The following is a 20,721-nucleotide window of genomic DNA, read 5'->3' as shown; positions in this document are numbered from 1 at the left end:
ATCTGTAAATCTAAAAAGATTTTCAAGCCCTTAAAAAAAACAATCATTTGAGAAAAGACCCCATTTTTATAAGAGCTGTATGCTTCCTCCCCAATGCCCCAAAAGACTTGCCCAAAGTCAAGAAGTCAAGTGGGTCCAGACTCTGTCCTTGCCCTGCAGTATGAGGTGACATCTCCTCTACACAGAGTTCTAACTCTTGTGAGGTTAAAATTCACAGCTTGACGACTTCACATAACAATGGGGATCACTCTTCACTGTATGGGAAGACAAGAACACACAAAGTAGCTAATAAATCTGTTGTGTAAACCCCCAAAGAAAGAACCTGAAATAGGCAGAGCATATTCTCAAAAGGGGATCCTATGACAAATCACAGTCCACACAGAAATATAAATATGTTGACCTCTGACACGCAAACATTCCCATTAGCCCTGCCAACAAGATTCACTCATCAGCTCTGCACTGTCTTTACTGGCCACTGAGGAAGACAGGGACCAGTCAAGCCAACAAACCCCTACTTGGCACATGAGATCTGGCCAGTTGGCATGACAGCCCTGTGGAGATCCATGGGCCCTGATGGCCCAGGAGTTAGAGCAGCTTCTTCATTCACCTCCAAGAAAGCACTGGTCTCTTTGGGAGAAGTGGATTTCTTCTTAAAGCGGGCTTCTACCCTTAAAGCGGGGTTCTTTATTCTGTGTTTGATCTTCAGTGTCCTCTTGTACATCTTATATGCTAGGTGTTAAAACATACCAGTATTAAAAATCACTTTAGCAAAGACTATAATTTGGTGACATTGTGCACTTGTCAATACTTTGGGGGTTTGTTTGCTTTGGATCGTATATGTATAAACACACAGGAAAAAGAAGGGGAAAAGAAAAAACTACAGAGCAAAATAATTCAGTGTATCAAGATGGCTATTTCTGTCTGGAATGGACCTATTGTGATTGAGACATTCATCAGGTGGCTGACAGCTTGTCCGTCCATCTGTCCGTCTGTCCATCCATCCATCCAGTCAGTCAGCAACTCCTGTGGAGGGCTTAATATGGGTCAGGTGCCCCCCCGGGTGCTGGGAGGTAGCTAGGAATGGGCCAAGCATACTCCTTCCATCACAGTCTCACCATGAGAAGGAATTAAAACCTGGATTTAAGACCAGGAGTTTTATTCTGCTAGACTTTATCTTGTGGGAAAATTAAACCCCAAGTGTTCCTTATATTAATTGTCTGTAATCAGTATATAATTATTTATATCAGTAATCATTGAGCCTTACGTTCTGAGACAATAAAAAATTTACAATGGCCAAGATTAAAATATACGTATGTTTGTGTACATATCTATCAATCTATATATTTTAAATTTACCTTCTGTGAACCTACATAATGACTGCCTGCAAAATGATGTATTTTTGGCTGTAGGGATAGATAAGCGTATATATTTTTTAATATCTGTATGTATTATATTTCATAGTTAAAAAACATTTCACAGACATTCAGCACAATTCTTAGTCACATAAGTACTGTGAAATAACATTTGGAAGACTTTCAAGGCTCTTAATAAAACATAACAAATGTCATTTTTGAGATAAATAATTTGTTCATGGGGAGTTCTGATAGTGCATTGTTTTTGTGAAGATTGTTTACAATTATAAGCTCACTTTCACAGGTTTTTAAAAATATTTTTCTGTGAAGCTTCCACTTGTGGCAAAAGATCTTGTTTATACATTTTATTTTCCCCAGAAATGTCAGGCTAAAAATGTATCACAAGGGCAGCACATGTATATTCAGATTGAAAAAGGAGTTAGTAAGCTGGGTGAACAATTTTCAGTCAAGTCCACTCAATGGGGGCTTTACCTACCTGCAACAATGAGAAACCCATCCAACAGCTGGAAGAGTCCATAGGCCAATGGGAAGCTAAGCATCTGGACTAATTGCTCGGCAGTGAAAGATAGGTGCAGCATGGTGATGCACATCTGAATATTCTGAGCTCCAGTTTCTAAGGAAATCGTCCTGCAACTACCAATGGAAAAATTTTACATACTAGTCCTTTAAAAATAAGGACTATTTTTAAATTTTACGTATAGCGATAAGTGCAAGCTATGAGCTGAGACCACTAAAAATGTTTATCCATTCAATAATTATTTGCTGAGTGCCTACTCTATAGGTGGCCTCTTGAGAGGCACCTCTGAATAGGGCCCTATGAACTCTGCCCTGAGAATCTGGGTGAAAAGACAAGAGATATACACATAGAAACAGCACAAGACAAAGTATGATCGAAGGTCAGGGAAATGCTTTAGAAATTCAGAAAAGTGGCATAAATGGTTAGAGAAGGCTTCACAGAGGAAGGGTGAAACTAAAGAATGGAAAGAGGCATTTAATGTGGGGAAGTGATTGAAATTAAAGTTCTGGGGACACGTATGAGCTTGGCCTATTCAGTAAGCATTGCTTATGCTCTAAGCCAACCTGCGGGGAGTGGAGGATTGAAGGAGATGAGAATGGAAAGTTGAGTCAGACACAAAACAGTATAAACACTTGAAAATAAACATAAAAACCCTACATGAAAACAAAATGTCTAAAATGGTTTCTTTGGTGAAATGGTTTAGTAATAAGTTTTTTCTGCTTTCTCCTTTTCTATATTTTATTCATTTTCTAATTACAAAAAAAGAGAAAAGAACAGAAGAGAAAAGAAAAATAAACCTCACTTGAAAAAGAAAAAGCAGGAGGGAGAAGAAGGAAAACCTAGGCAGGACCTTGGAGGCTGGGTTAGGCAGTTTCATCTTCTCCAATTTATTGAATACAAAGGGCATCTTGAGGCTTTTACAGATGGCAGAAGAGGGAAAGAGACGTTTGATAAACCGGCTTCTCTTTGCAGACTGGACTAGGATGTGGAGGTAACAAGGGTGTGGAATGTGGGAGTGAAAATATCGTCACTAGTACAGGGCAAATTCAGTGCCTCTTATTTTATTTCTAGTCACCCTGTTGCACACTACACTTTCTCCAAACCACCCTCACTTCTTTCAGAGCCCTGTCCGTAACCTGACAAGATTAAGTGACACAGCTGAACCTCACACCTGGACCATTCACAAGGCAAATGCAGCATCTCAGTCCTGATCTTTCTCAAGCCATCAGGTGTGGAAAAACAGGATTGCTGACTACACTTTGCCATAGGAATACCTTCTCTCCAGATCCAATTATATTTCAACTCCTCAACAGTCCGTGTTCCTAATTACAGTCGTCCCTCTGTATCTGCAGGTTCTATATCCACAGATTCAACCAACCTCGGATCAAAAATATTTGGGAAAAGAAAAATTCTACAAGGTTCCAAAAAGCAAAACTTAAATTTGCCATGCAGGCAACTATTTATATAGCATTACATTAGGTATTATAAGTAATCTAGAGATGATTTAAAGTATATGGAGGATGTAGGTTATATGCAAATACTATGCCATTTTATAATAGGGAGTTGAGCATCCTTGGATTCTGGTATCTGCAGGGGGCTCTGGAACAAATGCCCTGCGGATATGACTGTACGGACCTAAGGCCCAAATCTTAAGTCCACCACATTCTGGCTCCATGACCTTGGTCAGGTTACTTAAGCTCCCTGAAGGGTTTGCTCATCTGTAGAATGTAGAATGAGATACCCAGAGTATCTGCCCCTCAGACTTGTAGTAAGAAGGAAATGAGATACCCTTGGCAGAGCCTCACCAAGTACTTGGTTACTACCCTAAATGTTCCCCAAGTGGACAACACCACCCACCTTGTAAGTCAAAACTCTTTGTGCTTCCAGACATAGCCAGGCAGCAAAGCCTGTCAATGGCAGTGTGTTCAATTTGTCCTCCTTATAAAAGTTTATGGATAATTTAACTGTACCTCTGCCAAGATTGGTGGGTAAGAAGTGCCAGGAGAAAGCCTGTGACATGGCCAATCAAAGGAAAGATGAAGCTGATGGTCAGAGGAATGATATCTGAATTCCAAGATCCTTTCGCCAGCACCACACCAGCAACTGCAACCACCAAAAGGAGGACCCCACCAACAATGGCTCCAACCTAAGGCAAACCAATAAAAGAGGCACAGGTAAACATCACAGTCTTTTTGCAAAGTCCATCACTGCTCCAAAAGCCTTGGAACCTAGAAGGTTTTAGAACAAAGAGAGGACTTAGAGACCACCGAATCCAATCTCATTTTACAGAGACGAAACCTGAGGTCCAAAGTGGTCAAGTGACTTGACTGAGCTAGATTTGATGAAGCTCAACACAAATCTAAGTCTTCTTATTTTACGATCAGTATCTTTCCCTCTCAAATGGAGGATTCTGCCAGAAGGGTTGGGTAGTGGAGTTTTTCGTGGATAGGACAAATTTGTGAAATAAGTGAAAATTCTGATAATAAGCATCCAACACCTCTATACACAACCTTGCAGGCCCCGCGCTGGTAACCTCTTGCCTGAGATCTGCCCTGCCTGACCATCCACCACTCTCTCCCTACCACCCCTTCAACCACCAATGCCTTCTTGACTGCTCTGCTCCCTGTTCTTCTCTCCTCCAAATGAAATTGACCCATTCTTCATTAGACAACCTGAGCTAATATTAATGTAAAATGAGATACTATTGAAGATACTGATATCTTCTCCCAAATGAATACTGTCTCTTGCTTTTGTTGTTTAATAGAAACAAACAAAATTCAACAAAAATTTTTCCCAGTGGTCAGAGTTTTAAACCAGATAAAGAGGAAGCAAGACCCAGAATATGTGGGGGAAAGTCAGGATCTTGGCAAGCTCCCATTCACATCATGTAAACAGCAAACTATGTGCCCAGTTCAGCATCAACCTTGATTTGAAGTGATTCAGGGTGTGGAGAAAGACGGTCATGGGGAACCGAAACAAAATAAAAACAACCCAATGTACCAAAGATGTGTTCTGGGATCATTTTTACTGCTCAAATACAGGGAAAGACTGGGCCTCTGCCTAATGGGAAGATGCTGGAACACACAAAGGCCTCTGATTGTAAAAATCCTCGGTCAACTTTCTACCATATTATTAAATATTTTCTGCCACAGCACCTCTGGAATAACCAAATGGTTTTTTTTGTTGTTGTTGGGTTTTTTTTGTTTTTTTTATTTGGGCTGGGCTCAGCTGGGTAGTTCTTTGGGGGGGGGGAATTTATTTATTTATTTATTTATTTTTGGCTGTGTTGGGTCTTTGTTGCTGCGTGTTGGCTTTTCTCTAGTTGCAGTGAGCAGGGGCTACTCTTCGTTGCAGTGCACGGTCTCCTCATTGCGGTGACTTCTCTTGTCACGGAGCACGGGCTCTAGGTGCACGGGCTTCAGTAGTTATCACATGTGGGCTCAGTAGTTGTGGCGCACGGGCTTAGTTGCTCCGCAGCATGTGGGATCTTCCTGGACCAGGGCTCGAACCCGTGTCCCCTGCACTGGCAGGAGGATTCTTAAGCACTGCGCCACCAGGGAAGTCCAGCCAAATGGTTTTTAATTTGCTCTTTACAGACATACAGAAAATGTATCTGATTTCTCCACTGACACTGATGGCCTAGTAGAGGATCTGGAAACACCAAAATCATTATTTTTTTGTTAGATGCCCTTTTAAGAAAGTACTGCAAGATAGAGTACTTGAAAAGTAAGAGGTTCCCATGATCATACTCTCTCCTCCTGTTTTGTAAACAAAATTATAACCACACGCTGCCACACTGGAAATTTTCTCCTACTGAAATAACAGTAAAGTCATCATGTGCAATCTGGACGCACAGCATCTAAGCCCTCCTCCAGCTCCCTGTGTCCAGCTAATTTGTCTGCTTGTCAACCCCTCTTCTCGTTCTCCATCTCATCGGAGGACTAGGGGGAGTTGTTCAGTCTTGTGCCAAACTGGGGAAGCAGCATCCATTCGTGCAGGCAAATGGAGTGGCATGTTCTGTCAGGTAGAGCCAAACATCAAGAGCTTAAACTGAACCAAACCATAAACCCCAAACTAAAATGAACTGACATTTATTTGCCAAACCTCCAATCAGCTCCAAACGTCTTTTTTTACAAATGCAAAAAATAACTAAAACATTTTTTAAATCTTCATGAAAGCAGTATATAATAAAAGTATATATCTTCTAAAACAATACATAATCAGAAAAATGGACAACACCCTAGGAGATGGACACCATTGTTGAGAACACCTCCTCTCAAGCCACATAACTTTTTTCTTCCGTCTTTAAAAACCTCTTTTATTTATTTATTTTTTTAAACATCTTTATTGGAGGATAACTGCTTTACAATGGTGTGTTAGTTGCTGCTGTATGACAAAGTGAATCAGCTATACATATACATATATCCCCCTATCTCCTCCCTCTTGCGTCTCCCTCCCACCCTCCCTATCCCACCCCTCTAGGTGGTCACAAAGCACGGAGCTGATCTCCCTGTGCTGTGTAAGCCACATAATTTTAAAAGCCATTTAACAAGGACATTGGCTTGTTTCCCCAGCAGACAAAAGACAACCCTGGAAAGTCAAGAGGAGGTAGAGGGTTCCAGCTCCCATCATTCCAGGGCCAGACTCCGCAGTGCATTCTGGATTTCATTCTGACAGTTATTCGTGTGGTCAGCAGCCCTTGTTTGTGTGTACAAACTCCATCTTTAGAGGCTCACCCAGGAATGTTTCTGAAAGACAGCCCTTCATCCTGCTGTTCCAGGAAGCCAGCCACACTCATAAACAGTGGGCCCCATTTCATGCAGATTTGAACAGCCTTTGTTTGAGAGCACCTGTGTGAAGCCTTATGAACAAATGGGTGCTCTCTGGCCACACGCAGGCCTAAGCTTTTCTGTCACTAAAGCACGAGTTCCATGCTTTGCAGGGTGTCATACGCCTCAGTGTAGGGGCCCATGGGAGTGACAAAGCAAGGCTTAGAGTGGAGGAAATATGGTGGCTGGATCCAAAAATGCAGAATACATAAAGAAAATTGCTAGGTGTGGGGCCGTGTCTGACTGGCCCCTTTGTTCTGGTCATTGCCTATGTCTATTTGTGAAGTCTCTGATTCTGAAGTGTGCTAACTGTCCCATGGAGTTGCTTACCTTAAGAATAATTTTGGATTGTTTGGGCCACCTATAATTCACATAGACACCAAAGGCCACAGGAATGGTTAGGCACACAAGGGTAATTCCTGAAGAGAAGAAAAATCTGTCAGATGGTATCCCCTCTCACCCTGACCACCCATTTCTCAACAGTTTATGTCTATTTCAATTAGATAAAAGCTTTAATTCAAGATGCATTTTATTTCTGCATCCACCTCCAAAAAAATGTTTGTTAATGTTTAGAAGACAATCTTTGAAGGGTATATGATACCACTGAATGCCGTCACAAACAGTCTCTCATTTCCCTCAGAATCCCTCAACAACCACATGGAATTTTAGAGACAACTGAGAATGTAAAGATTAGAAAACAGGAGGACCCTTTTATGTCTGCAAAATTCTTTGGTTGCTGTGTATGGGGTCACCACTCTACAACTATAGCTATTATTTCTCCATTTGAAGCCAATGGGTGATTTGCTTCGCAAGGTAAAGAATATCTATTACAAGACAAAAACAGCATTTGTTACAGAAACCAAAGGAAGTTCTTATATTTCCAAGTGTAGCCAGGTAACCCAAAGGCAGGTAGAGAAATACATCTTTTAATTAACACAAGTGACTAAAGACAGGCTCAACAGAGCAGAGGTCTACTTGCCAACAGGATCCATACACTGACATTTTCCAGTGCTACTTTCCAAATCTGCTCACTTGCAATACTAGCTCCAAAGTCGTATGAGTTGCTCATATTTGGGGCTTTAATTGTTTACAAGTGCCTTTTAGAGTATACTATTAAAATAGAATATATTAACTAATTTAGTGATAAGAAAAAGTTGCACATAAAATCATGATTTCTAAATGAAGATTTCACTCAAATTTTACAAATTCAGTGGGCTTCACCTGTTATCGGGACATGGCTCTATTCATGGTTCTGAACTATAGGCCATGGGTTGTAAGCTCTCCAAGTGATTACTTGAGACTCCAGGTTAACACTTTGGAGTTTACGAATCATGGTTTCTACCAATTCTCCAAAGACTCTGATAAAACCAGAATAGACATATCATCTCACCAAGTTTTTCTTCCAATCCTAGTGAGTCCACAGAGCTCTCAGAGTTTAAGGAGATAATGAAAGAGCTATGGGTGTGGTTGTGACATGTGGATATGCTTTAATACTCAATAGGAATCATTTATGTTGATCAGTAAAGAAGTCAAGGCCACAGGTGATATAAAAGGTGGGGCTGAGGGAACTAAGGTCTCATTAGAGCCACTGTGATTCAGTTCACCTGTGGGTCATAATGAGTCTAACTGCTTTCTAGTGAATTATATAACGGTTGTTTGGTTTTTTTAGTAAGTAAGTTTTCTGGCTTTGTTTTCAAAAGTGAACCGTTGTAGGGGTTAAGAGCTTGGACTTTGCAGTCAGATTCGCGAGTCAGAATTCCAGTCTGCACTTACCAGCTGCATGACCTTGGTTGAGTTACTTCACCTCCCTAATTCTGAAAATACAGGATATGGGACTGGTAATAGAATCTATACTGTAGGGTTATTTGGAGAATTAAATTAGATAACATATTTAAACCCCTGTATAAAGGAGACACATAGTAAACAACAGCTATTATTGTTACCATCACCATTACAGTTACTATTTCATGTCACAAGCCCAATACAGACCTATGTTCTGATATGGAATGGTGAGATTCTGCTCAAGATTCCAGGACAAGGTGCAGAGATAAAGGCAGAGTGGCATCATTCCCAGGGCAACCACTGTGGAACAAGTTGTCATACTGATGCTGAAAGTAAAATTAAAGTAGATGCTTAAGAGGGAAAGTTTGAAATGAAGAATTTAGTCCTTACCAAAAACAACTCCTGGGGTACAACTTCTTAGAGATTATGTAGGGTAACTTACTTGAAACTGTCTCCTGTTTTATTATTCAACAAATGATGACTGTATTTGTGGTCTAGAAAAAGATTTCCTGCAGTTCTTGCCATCTATCAATTAACTCATATTTTATGAGCATTTACTCGTCCTAAACATTCTGCTAGTCACTATAAGGATGCATTTTTTTCCTTGTACAGTTCTTCTTTATTGATATATAATTCATGGACCATAAAATTCATTCATTTTAAAGTATCTTTAGTATATGTGACTGTACTATTCTATTTCCAGGATATTTTCATCACCCCAAAAAGAAGCTCCACCCCATTAGCAGTCCCTCCCCATTCCCTTCTCCCCCCAGCCCCTGATAACCAGGAATCTATTTTCTGTCTTTATAGGATTTTGTCCCTATCTGGGTGATAAAACCAGCAACAAAATCAATCAGTAAAATTAGGGGAAATAAGGTAAATGGAAATGAGATATTCTTCAGGCCAACAAAATACTTATGTTTAAATCACTGGGGAAAATTACACAATCTGTTTAAGCACATACAAACTGTTTACAGACATGATTAATGCTGCTCTACAGATGAGGTGAGGCACACGGAACATTATACAACACAACCCAGGGGTAAAGCAAGTGTTTATTCCCTTCAACACTAGGCTTCAAGAGTCTTGGAAGGTTTTAATATTCATAGTTTAAATTCTCACAGCAGACTGCCTTGCACATAGTATATGCCCAACCTGTGTTAACGGTACAAATGGCCTAGAAACTGAGGCTCACTACCTCCCAGCCCAGCGAGGAGGGGAAGGAGACCCTTCGTAGGACTAAGGTCTGCTGCAGAGATAGCAAGGGTCCTCCAGCACTTGATCAGGCCTGCAAGTTACACATCATTCTTCCTCATAATATGAATCACCAATGTTTCCATCTAATTACCCTGTCTATAAAATAATCTGTCTGTGATAACTTTGACATTTTCTATCAGAAGAATGTTTATATACCCAGCAAAGCAGCAACCATTATATTTCAATGATATTAAAAATACTCCTTCTGTACTCTCAATCACTGCTGGTGAAATGAGGATTTCCCTGGTGGTGCAGTGGTTAAGAATCTGCCTGCCAGTGCAGGGGACACGGGTTCGAGCCCTGGTCTGGGAAGATCCCACATGCTGCGGAGCAAGTAAGCCCGTGTGTGCCGCAACAAGAGAAGCCACCGCAATGAGAAGCTCGCACACCGCAACGAAGAGTAGCCCCCACTTGCCACAACTAGAGAAAGACCGTGTGCAGCAATGAAGACCCAAGGCAGCCAAAAATAAATAAATAAATTTATTATTTTTTTAAATGCAAAATGGCACAACCCCTGGAGGGAGTTTGGTAATATCTAGCAAAATTACACATGTGTTTACTCTTTGACCCAACAATCTCCCATCTGGGAATCCAGCCCAAAGATGCACTGTCAGATATTTAACTAATTGGTGACCCTTTCAGAAAACCAGACTTAGGTAATTCACAAATATTTGTATATATCCCTTCTCCTCTTTGTTTTCATTTAAACAATCCTGTTTCATAGCTGCTGTTTAGAGAACAGAGGCTTTGTCGTTTTCTTTTCAAAGCAACTTACTCTGCAGCTTGGTTGCTTTTGTTTTTTTCTCCACTTAATATCATAGGCATGTTTCAGGGCAACAGATATAACAAACTCATTTTTTTTAAAAGAACTGCAGAGTACAACATAAATATGCCATAAGTTCTTCAATCACTCCATCAATGCTGAAAATATTGTTTGAGTTTTCTTTCATTATAAGCAATGTATTAAACATTCTTATATATATTTCACTTGAAATAATTCTTCTCTTTCTGTAAAATAGATTCTCCAAAGTGGAATCGCTGTGTCAAAAGTTTGTTTTTTATTTTCATAGATACTTCTAGATTATTTTCAGAAGACCTTGTTGCATTTCACAATCTTGCCTGCACTGGAGGCAATCAATCCCTTTTAATTCTCATGAGAACATTGAAAACTGCATCTCATTCTTCTTTTGTTATACACCTGACTCTCTACAAGGTTGTGCTTTCTTTCATGTTTATTAACCTCTTGGATATCCCCTCTCAACAGCCTTTCTTGTCTGATTTTTCTTTTCTCAACCTGTAGGAGCTACTTTAAAATTAGGGTACATATCATCAAATGTAATACAAATATTTTTGCCAAGGTTATTCTATATTTTTACTATGCTTATGACTTTTGCCATAATAAATAACAGTGAGATAGTCAAATCTGTCCATCTGTCCTTTTTTTTTCCTGGTTTCTAAGTTCCTTGCCTTGTTAAAGATTTCCCCCTCTCCTGAGGTTATTCAAATATTGCCCCCACTTTTTACTTTTTCATAGGTTTATATTTTACATTTATATCTTTAACTTATCTAAAATTTATATTGTATAAGGTATCAAACTAATCTATTGTCTTCTATATTGAGAGGCAAGTGTGTTAAATTTTCCAAATAAACAATTTTTCACTAAACTGAAGTGCCAACTTCATTATATATTATATATACGTTCAAGTGTGTTCAAAATGTCCTTTTTTCCTAAGCAAATATCAGACTGTTTTTTTTTTTTTTCAGACTGTTTTAATTATGGTGTTTTCATAGTGTATTTTTGTATACGACAGAGCAGACACTTCCACATAAGTCTTTCTTTTCAAACTTTTCTGAGCAGTTCTTGCATATATTTCACTCCATATGAGATTTTAAATCATCTTATTCTATTAAGAATGCTTACTTTGGGCTTCCCTGGTGGCGCAGTGGTTGGGAGTCCGCCTGCCGATGCAGGGGACATGGGTTCGTGCCCCGGTCCGGGAGGATCCCATATGCCGCGAAGCGGCTGGGCCCGTGAGCCGTGGCCGCTGGGCCTGCGCGTCTGGAGCCTGTGCTCCGCAACGGGAAGGGCCACGGCAGTGAGGGGCCCGCGTACCAAAAAAAAAAACAAATAAAGAATGCTTACTTTGAGCAAAGTCTTCTTCCTAACTAGAGAGCAGATTAACGAAGAAAAACAGCTTGCCACAGCTCTCAAAACTTTGTATTCAAGAATAGTGTGTGTCTGGAACGCTTTTCCAAATTCCTAGTCTATGATAGTGCTACATTCTTGGCTCTTCATATCACCACATCCTGAAAGGAATTCCATATTACATCACTTTGATCTTGAACTTCTGGAGAACTAGCAGAGAATTTTCCTCCTCTATGGCTATGGCTCAAACACCAGAAAGGTAAGATTCATGACTGTGGGAAGCAAAGTGTGAGATTATATCAGACTGATTCTATATCCTTGATTACATAGGTTACTACTTCCACCCTTTATACAACTTCACGCCCATAATGTTCACAGTAATGGTCAAGGAAGGCAACAGATGACCTTGGTGCTCTGCCAAGCTGGAAAAGCACAAGTGAACGTGTCTGAATGCATTGGAGAGTCACACCTTTTGTTTTACTGCCATGAAATTCCAATGTAGCATAAACAGAGGATGTGGTCAACTGGGTCTCTTGGCTGTTCACATATAGGAAAATTGCTGGCAAAATCTGATTTCAGTATAACAAGATTCCACTTGCACTAAGAAGAATGGTGTCACCATCTGCAAACTGTTACAGAGAATAATGGGACAGATTAAGCAAGTCTGGACAAACAGGTAAATCCTGAACCTCCTTTAAAACATGGAAATTACATATATATGCATTATATTAAAATGTAGTGTCGCTAAGTATACCATTTTGCAATTGGGGTTTAAATTATATGCCTGTTGTTTTAGTTTGAAACCAATAAACTCAGGAACTCTGACACTCAAAACTATGAAAGTACACACTTGCTTCCCCACTGAAAAAAAACTTTTAAATTATCTAGGCAGTCAGATGGACATGGAATATGCTATAAGATCAGATCAACAGACTTGGGCCTAGAGAAGAGTTCAAGGCCAGGTTTTCCATCCCTAAATATAAATGTTACTCCTGTCTGCTGCTTCTCAAGAACGGTAACCAGCATTTATTGAGCACCACCTGCTAAGTATCAGACCTCATTACATACATTTTCTCTTTTCGTCTATAAAACAACCCTATGGGTAGGTATTATTTTCATTTTATAGACAAGGAAATTAAGGTATATAGCATTATAGAAACACACTAAGTCACATGGATTCAATCTAAGTTCTGTCTCTCAAGATGATCTTCAGTTCTCCACCAGGCCCTGTCAGACAGATCTGAAGAATCTGAAGTCCCAGTTTCAGGGTTTCTGCTAAAGGATCAGGAGCTCCTTTAAAGTTCAAAAGTCAAATTTGGCCACTGAATCCCTCAGGCTCTACCACCACCAGTGGTCAGAATCCTTTCTCTGCCGCTGAGGACACAAACACGTCCTCTCAGAAGACTAGACCTCGTATAACAAAAGTTATCAAACTAAGAATTCCCTGGTGGCCTAGTGGTTAGGATTCCAGGATTTCAATGCTGGGGCCAGGGTTCAATCCATGGTCAGGGAACTGAGATCCCACAAGCCACATGGTACGGCCAAAAAAAAAAGTTATCAAACTAAAGACAGTGGGAGCTGTCCTGAGTTGTACCAGTAAACTGAATGCATTTCAAGAGAAGTTTTTGTGACACACACGAGCAATCAGAAACTTTCCTTCAGTCATTCACCCTCATCTATCAAGCCCCTGCCACCACCAGGCTGGCTCTAAGCATGCAGAGGAACAAGCCCTGGAGGAGCTCAGAGACCTAGTGAGGCTGAAAGTAGCCCAGCTACTGCAGTGTCCTCTGATAGATGACAAGAAAGCATTGCATATTTAGTGCTATGGGACAGAGGAGAGGCATCTCTGCCAAATAGTTTCCAGAGAAACACTAAAAACTGGGGTGGGAGAGGGGGATGCTTAGACTTTATAATTTGCTTTTCTTTTCCTATTGTCACAAAATACTTAAAACTTAAAAAAGCCTCAGATCCATTTCTGGATTATACCCAAAAGAACTGAAAGTAAGGACTCCAACAGATATTTGCACACCTGCGTTCATGGAAGCATTACTTACAATAGCCAAAAGGAAGAAGCAACCCAAGTGTCCATCAATGGAAAAATGGATAAATAAAATGTCTTATATGCATACAATAGATTATTATTCAGCCTTAAAAAGAAAGGAAATTCTGACACAAGCTACGACATAGCTGCACTTTGAAGACATCATGCTAAGTGAAATAGGCCAGACACAAAAGGACAAGTGTTTTATGACTTCACTAATATGAGATACCTAAAGTAGTCAAATTCATAGAAACAGAAAGTAGCATGGCGGTTGCCAGGGCCTAAAGGGAAGGAGGAATTATTGTTTAAGGGATACAGAGTTTCAATTTGGGAAGATGAAAAAGTTCTAGAGGTGGATGGTGGTGATGATTGTACAACAATGTGAATGTACTTAATGCCATTGAACTGTACACTTAAAAATGTTAAGATGGTAAATGCTATGTTATGTATATTTTACCACAGTAGAAAAAAGACACATGACACAAATGAACTTATCTAAGAAACAGAACAGACTCACAAACATAGAGAACACACTTGTGATTGCAAGGGGGAAGCAGGCAGGGGAGGGATGGATTGGGAGTTTGGGATTAGCAGATGCAAACTATTACATGTAGAATGGATAAACAATAAGGTCCTACTGTATAGCACAGGGAAATATATTCAATATCCTGTAATAAACCATAATGGAAAAGTAAAAGAAAAAGGGACCTCAGAAAGTCTAACCCAATGATTTTACAAATGAGGAAACAGGTCCAGAAAGGTATGCTCAAAGACACACAGCTCCTTGAGCAGAGACTAAAACACAGGCCCCTGACACAGTGCTCTTTTGCCTGACCCATGTAATAATAATAATAACTCATACAGCATTTTGTGCCAGTAAGACTCTAAGCACTTTATATATATTAACTCATTCAATCCTTACAACAATCCATGAGGTAACTTATGTTTCTCCCTATTTTAGAACTGAGGAAACTAAAGCATAGAGAATTTACATAACCTGCCAAGAGGACCCAGATAGTAAGGGATGGATCTACGTTCTGGCTCCAGACTGGTGCACTTAACTATGACACTGTACTGCCAGATCTCAGTTTTCATGTCCTACTGTCCAAGGCAAGAATTCTGTCCATCCTTAGTATAGTAGATTGCAAAAATGTCCCCAGTTCTTTCTCCCGCTCTTTTCCATGCCCTCTGCACTGTGACTTTGCAGCTCACCCCATTGAGAGGCAGAATCTACTTCTCCAGTCCTTGTATCTGGGCTAGCCTTGCAATTTGCATTAGCCACTGGAATGTGGTGGAAGTGATGGTGAACTGCTTTCAAGCTCAGGCCTCAAGAGACCTTGTAAGCTTCCCAGACACTGTCATGTGGTTAGGTCTAGGCTAGCCTGCTGGAGAATGAGAGGCCACAGGGAGGAGAGCCCAATTGTCCCAGCTGAGGCCATCCAAGATCAGTCCACATTTAGCCAGTCCCCAGACATGTGAGAGAGCCCTGCCAAGATCAGCAGAGCTCAGTCCAAGGGCAAGATAATTTTAAGGCTCTTCATACATGTGGGCCAACTGTTTTCCAGAACAGTTATAATGGATGATTGGAGGAGACAGATCAGGCCAGCTGTTGTTGCAGCCTGTGAAGACAATGGGCAAAAGAAAGTTGGAAAAGTGCTGGGTATGTTTAAAGAACAGTTACTAGGGACTTCCCTGGTGGTCCAGTGGGTAAGACTCTCTGCTCCCAATGCAGGGGGCCGGGGTTCAATCCCTGTTCAGCGAACTAGATCCCACATGCTGCGACAAAGATCCCGTGTGCCACAACTAAGACCCAGCACAGCCTAAATAAATAAATAAATAAAAATAAAATCTTGAAAAAAAAAACAGTTAATAGTCCATTTTGACCAAAGACCTGTTATGCTTAAGGGTTTAATGGTAAATAAACCTGCAGGAGTCAGTTAGACCCGGCTTAGGTTCTATCCAATTTAACAGGTGTTGAGAAGCCTTTACATGTATAATATGTTCCTTTTCTCCTCACAATACCATGAAGGAAGTACTACGATTTCCAGTTACAGAAAGAGGTCCCAAGTCAGGATATAAAGACAGGCAGTCTGACCCCAGAGCCTGCCTTATCCACTTACTACAAAACCATGAAGGAAAGACTGAAGGTAGAGAGAACATTGAGAAGATACTGCAATTGGCCAAGAAAGAAACTGTGGTGCCTGACCTGAGGTGATGGCAGTGGACAGACAGGAAGCAATAGCTATGGGTGACATCAAGAGGGTGGGCTACAGTACTAGCCAGAGGACTGACTAAAGAAAGTGAAGCATGAAGGGGAGTCATGGGGTGGGGAGGGACTGCGAAGATGATGAGTCCAGGTGACTGGGAGGATGACTGGTGTCAGCATCAGATACTCAGAAGGCAGAAACTGGTTCAAACATGTTGATTGTGAAACTCCTTGTTTGGTGTGAACGCATGGAGAACTGCAAGTAAATTGAATGAAGCACGGAGTTAAGGCATGAGAAACACATTTAGGTTTAGCGCTCATCTCAAGAGCACTAAATCTAAATTTCCTCGTTTGTAAAATGAAGATGTTGTACTAAATGCTCTTGGATTTTATCCAGTATGAAAAACAAAATTTCTATCAATGACTGCCTAGTGAGTTTTGCTTAAGTTATTTTTGTTGGTAATCAAGTAAGAAAAACATAGTGAACTTGTAGATTGTTTCACTTGATAATACTGAATTTCCTATTTGCAATTTTTACTGAGAATTAAGATTTATTACTCTTGTATCTATAAGCTTTTGAAAATCTAATATTTAGTCCCCATTTTAAATTTTCATTTCTTAGAATTTAAATTTTATGCTTGTTTTTTGTTTTGTTTGTGAGTCTCAAAATCAAAATTTTATAAGAAAAATGGGAAAGTAGCTAATATTTACTACATACCTACTATGTGCCTGGCATCCAACATACATATTTCCTCCTTAAAATACATCCTTGTGGGGAATAGGCAATTTTAACATGTTTTACAAATGACGCTTATAGGTTAAATAATTTGACCAAAGTTAAAAGCTAATTAAGGGAAGTAAAATGAGCTTTATCTTTTATAGACTTCCTATTAATTGGTGTTTTTATTATAATTTTGGCTAATAAGAGATGAAGGTAATAAATGTTCTCTTTCCCAGAACAGAAGTGCTTGAGAACACTGCTTAACGATTTATGTTCCTGCTCAGAAGATCTAGTTGTGTTAATAAATGGCATTGAAGAAAGTGCCTAAATTTCAGGCTGATGAGAAACAGATGTGCTTTTAAATCTGAGTTCTGCCATACTCATTTGTAGCATTTGGCAACATACTTAACCAATCTGAGACACAATTTTCTCAGCTGTAAAATTCAAAATAATAAAAGGCCATTTACAAGGTTATTTTGAGAGCCAAGAAAGAAGGGAAAGAAAATACATGAAAGCATAGACCCCATGCCTGTCAGGGTACTTAATAACTATGTTTCCTTTTTCTTTCCAAAAACTTTCAGGCCCTGGAATTTATCACTGTTATATGGACTTTGTGTAAAGAATATTTATCATTTCCCAATTATTATGTTAATGGTCAACTTAATTGAATTTGAATTAGCAGTGCACATTAGGGTTTTTTTTTAATTTAATTTTATTTATTTTTCATACAGCAGGTTCTTATTAGTTATCCATTTTAGACATATTAGTGTATACATGTCAATCCCAATCTCCCAATTCATCACACCACCACCACCCCACCCCCCCGCCACTTTCCGTGGGGGGGAGGGTTAAATTAGCGATGCAAGTGATTCATTTCAAATCTTTGATAAGTGGGTAACTAGAAACATAGCCATATGAAAATTAATTATTGGTCTGTTTGGCATGAACCCATTAAAATTTATAGGTGAAATAAGTTCCATATGCTAAACATTCAGCACATGCAGGAAACTAGAAACCCATACCTGCCGCTGACTCACTAACGTCAACTCCCAGCACAGTCAGCACCTCTGATTCATTCATTGTATAATAAATCTCAACTAAATGACATACACATTGAACAGAGATTTAATTTTATAAGTAGTTCTTTCTCTGGGCAAAAGGTGAAACAGTTTGTTCAGAAGTAAGCAAAGATTCTAGAAAGACCACTGTTTTTAGCCCTGTCATTTTCTCCAGTTGTGACTCCTCTGTTTTTTCCTCAAATGCTCTTTTCCCCATCAAAACAATACTCCAAAATACCTGTGACTAATTCAATCTCATTAAAATGTAAATGAATGATAAAGCTTAATGCTTCCTGGGGTATTTATCTACACCATAATTGGAAATAAGGTCACTGGCTTAAATGAAAGGAATGAGATTCTAGTAATGAATGTTAAACATCTGCAAAACAACAAGAAAGAACAGTTTTAGTCATAAGTCTTTGTGTTGCTCCCCAAGTCAGCTCAATAGCCACTTAAAACAGGATACATCTATCACATACCCCTAAAGCTCCCTTATCCCGTCCCTCAAAATACTTATCTCATAAAGTAGGTGCTCGGGCATCACTTGCTGATTAGAGCCATGAGGCCCTCATTCTGGTTATGCTGCTGCCACCACCACCACTACAATAGCTACCAACCAGTATCCTTAGCTTCCTGGGATTCTGAACCTATGTCCTGGGAGACTGTGAAACCAGGACTGTTGTTAAAGCCATCAGTGTGGGTGAGAATGGGTTCACGCCTAGGAAGGGCCATTGGGTGAGGAAGGAGACCTGCTTTCACTGTTGCATATGAACCCAACCCCTCTACTCAGAAAAGTAGTTGACAGTAAAACGGAGGACAATCACAGCAAAGTAAATTTTAAGTTCAGAAAGGAAAGTCCTTCTGGGACCGAACAAGTCTGTGTAAAATGTTTCCCAATGGAATGTCTACCTAGATTGGCAGAGTTTTTAACGCGAAGGTGTCAGTCCCCCCCCCATCCCCACCCCCATCCCTGGCAGAGTGCTATCAGGGGAAGACAGCTGAGCTTCCCTAGTGTAACTTACCTGAGATCCATGTCTCCATCAACCCAGTAGGTGAAAATGTTCGAGATGGTTCCCCCTGGGCAGCACCCCATGATGAGGATAGCCATAGCTTGGACTGGCTTCAGAGAGAAGCTGATGACCAGGAGATAGGCAATAAGAGGCATGAGCCCAAACTGGCAGAGCAGTCCCACAGCAATGCCCCAGGGTCTCCTGATGTGCGACCAGAGCCTCCGGATCTCCACAGAGCATCCCAAGGAGAACATGAGCAGGCCGATCATCACGGCTGACACCACTGTGAAAACAAGTTCCAGGTTCCCATAGACCTCCAGCCCCATTGGCAACTCCTCCTCTGAACTGTTGGCAGGGCAGGCTGAGCTGCTGGAACAATTTGCTCTCATCTTCTTATTCCTTAAGGCAGCATTACAAATGAACATCTGCCGCGATGGCTGGGCAGGTCTATCCTGCCACGTTTTGTAATAATTCCAAGTCACACATGGAGGACCATTCCAATAGCTGTTGGCCAGTCAGGTGATTCATCCTAATCTGATCAATTTATTCACAAGTGGCATTATAAAAGTAATTATCATGGGCATGAAACATATAATAAATAATATTTATAATATTATAAATATATATTATAAATATAATAAATAATATTATTTATAATAATATAATAACATATAATAAACTGTGGTAATTACTTTCCACTTCTGTTCTTACTCACCAGTGAATATTCAAGTGAAATGAGACAAGCAAACACTGTCAAGTGGAGCAACTGGTATGCCGTCAGAAATCACATTGTGTTCCAGGAGAGAGGTTGGATGGCAAGGCATAATTTCTCCAAGTTCAGTGGGGATTTCCAAAAGCTAGGATGCAATGTTCTGCAGAGACAAAGGCTAACTCTGGAAAAAAGAAAGGCAGCTAAGCCAAAGCCACACCTCACAGCATTAGGAGAACTCTTCTGTTGAAGACATTAAAACAAAAGGCCAGTTAAGGAAATGTCAGGAGGGACTAAGGATAATTTCAAAAGAGCTTTGGAATTAGTCTCACTTTTTCTTCTTTCTATTTCTATTAGAATTTGTGTCTGAAGCCAATAATTAAACACCTGTAAAAATAATGATATTTGCCTCATGAAACATGTGGAAACTCACTTCTGAACACAAAGTAATTCAAGGGAGCCTGTCACTTTCTTTTTGAGATGCCTCACCCCAGGTCTTGTAGTGAGGTCTGGGAATTCAGCAAAAAAAATGTAGTAAAGAGCTTGTCTGGAAGGCTGAAGACAGAGTCTGAGGTCAGCCTCTGACTGCAGTGGCCCAGGGCCCCTCTGTGTGCCTTAACCACATGGACACGTGTTTTGTTGGCAAAACCAGACAAGGAAAACATAGTTCCATGAAACTGAAGCTCCAAAACAGCAGATGCCACACCCCTTCTCACAGAAAGCAGGAAGTATATTTGTGGGACAAGGAGGGACACTAGCTATGCATTGTTTATTTTTGGATTTGGCAAATTATTTTCCATGACAAAATGCTCCAGGCATGTTTGCTGTATTAAAAAAAAGTTGAATACAAATGTAAAATGAAATCTAACTATTTGCAGAAAGTATAAACTGCCTGAGGCAAACCCCCCAAAAGCAGCTCTGAAGGTAGAACCTTGCTGGAGGTCATCAGAGGTCAGCATGAGGACCTGCTGCCACCAATTCTTGTTTTATGCCCGAGAACAAGCCAATGTCTACACCAAGCTTGGTGAGCCTGTCAGGAGGCAACCCAGAACCATCTATATTGTGTTCATAC

At 40.2% G+C, this 20,721-nt stretch overlaps 1 protein-coding gene across 1 annotated transcript; it reads right to left on the bottom strand.

Moving 5' to 3' along the window:
* Positions 1-511: 511 nt before the first annotated feature.
* Positions 512-19,365, bottom strand: SLC10A6 (solute carrier family 10 member 6). The gene is made up of 6 exons (XM_024764201.1): positions 18,953-19,365; positions 8,709-8,827; positions 7,050-7,138; positions 3,861-4,036; positions 1,849-2,006; positions 512-729 (listed from the first exon to the last, which is right to left on the bottom strand). Exons 1-6 carry the CDS (start codon positions 19,363-19,365, stop codon positions 512-514), a joined length of 1,173 nt encoding a protein of 390 aa, XP_024619969.1.
* Between the last annotated feature and the right edge of the window lie 1,356 nt (positions 19,366-20,721).

This window comes from Neophocaena asiaeorientalis, unplaced genomic scaffold (genome assembly GCF_003031525.2).
Source record: "Neophocaena asiaeorientalis asiaeorientalis breed wild unplaced genomic scaffold, Neophocaena_asiaeorientalis_V1.1 scaffold296, whole genome shotgun sequence".
In the NCBI taxonomy this organism is placed as follows: domain Eukaryota; kingdom Metazoa; phylum Chordata; class Mammalia; order Artiodactyla; family Phocoenidae; genus Neophocaena; species Neophocaena asiaeorientalis.
The sequence above is the reverse complement of the archived record's forward strand: the minus strand, read 5'-3'. Positions and strand labels throughout refer to the sequence as shown.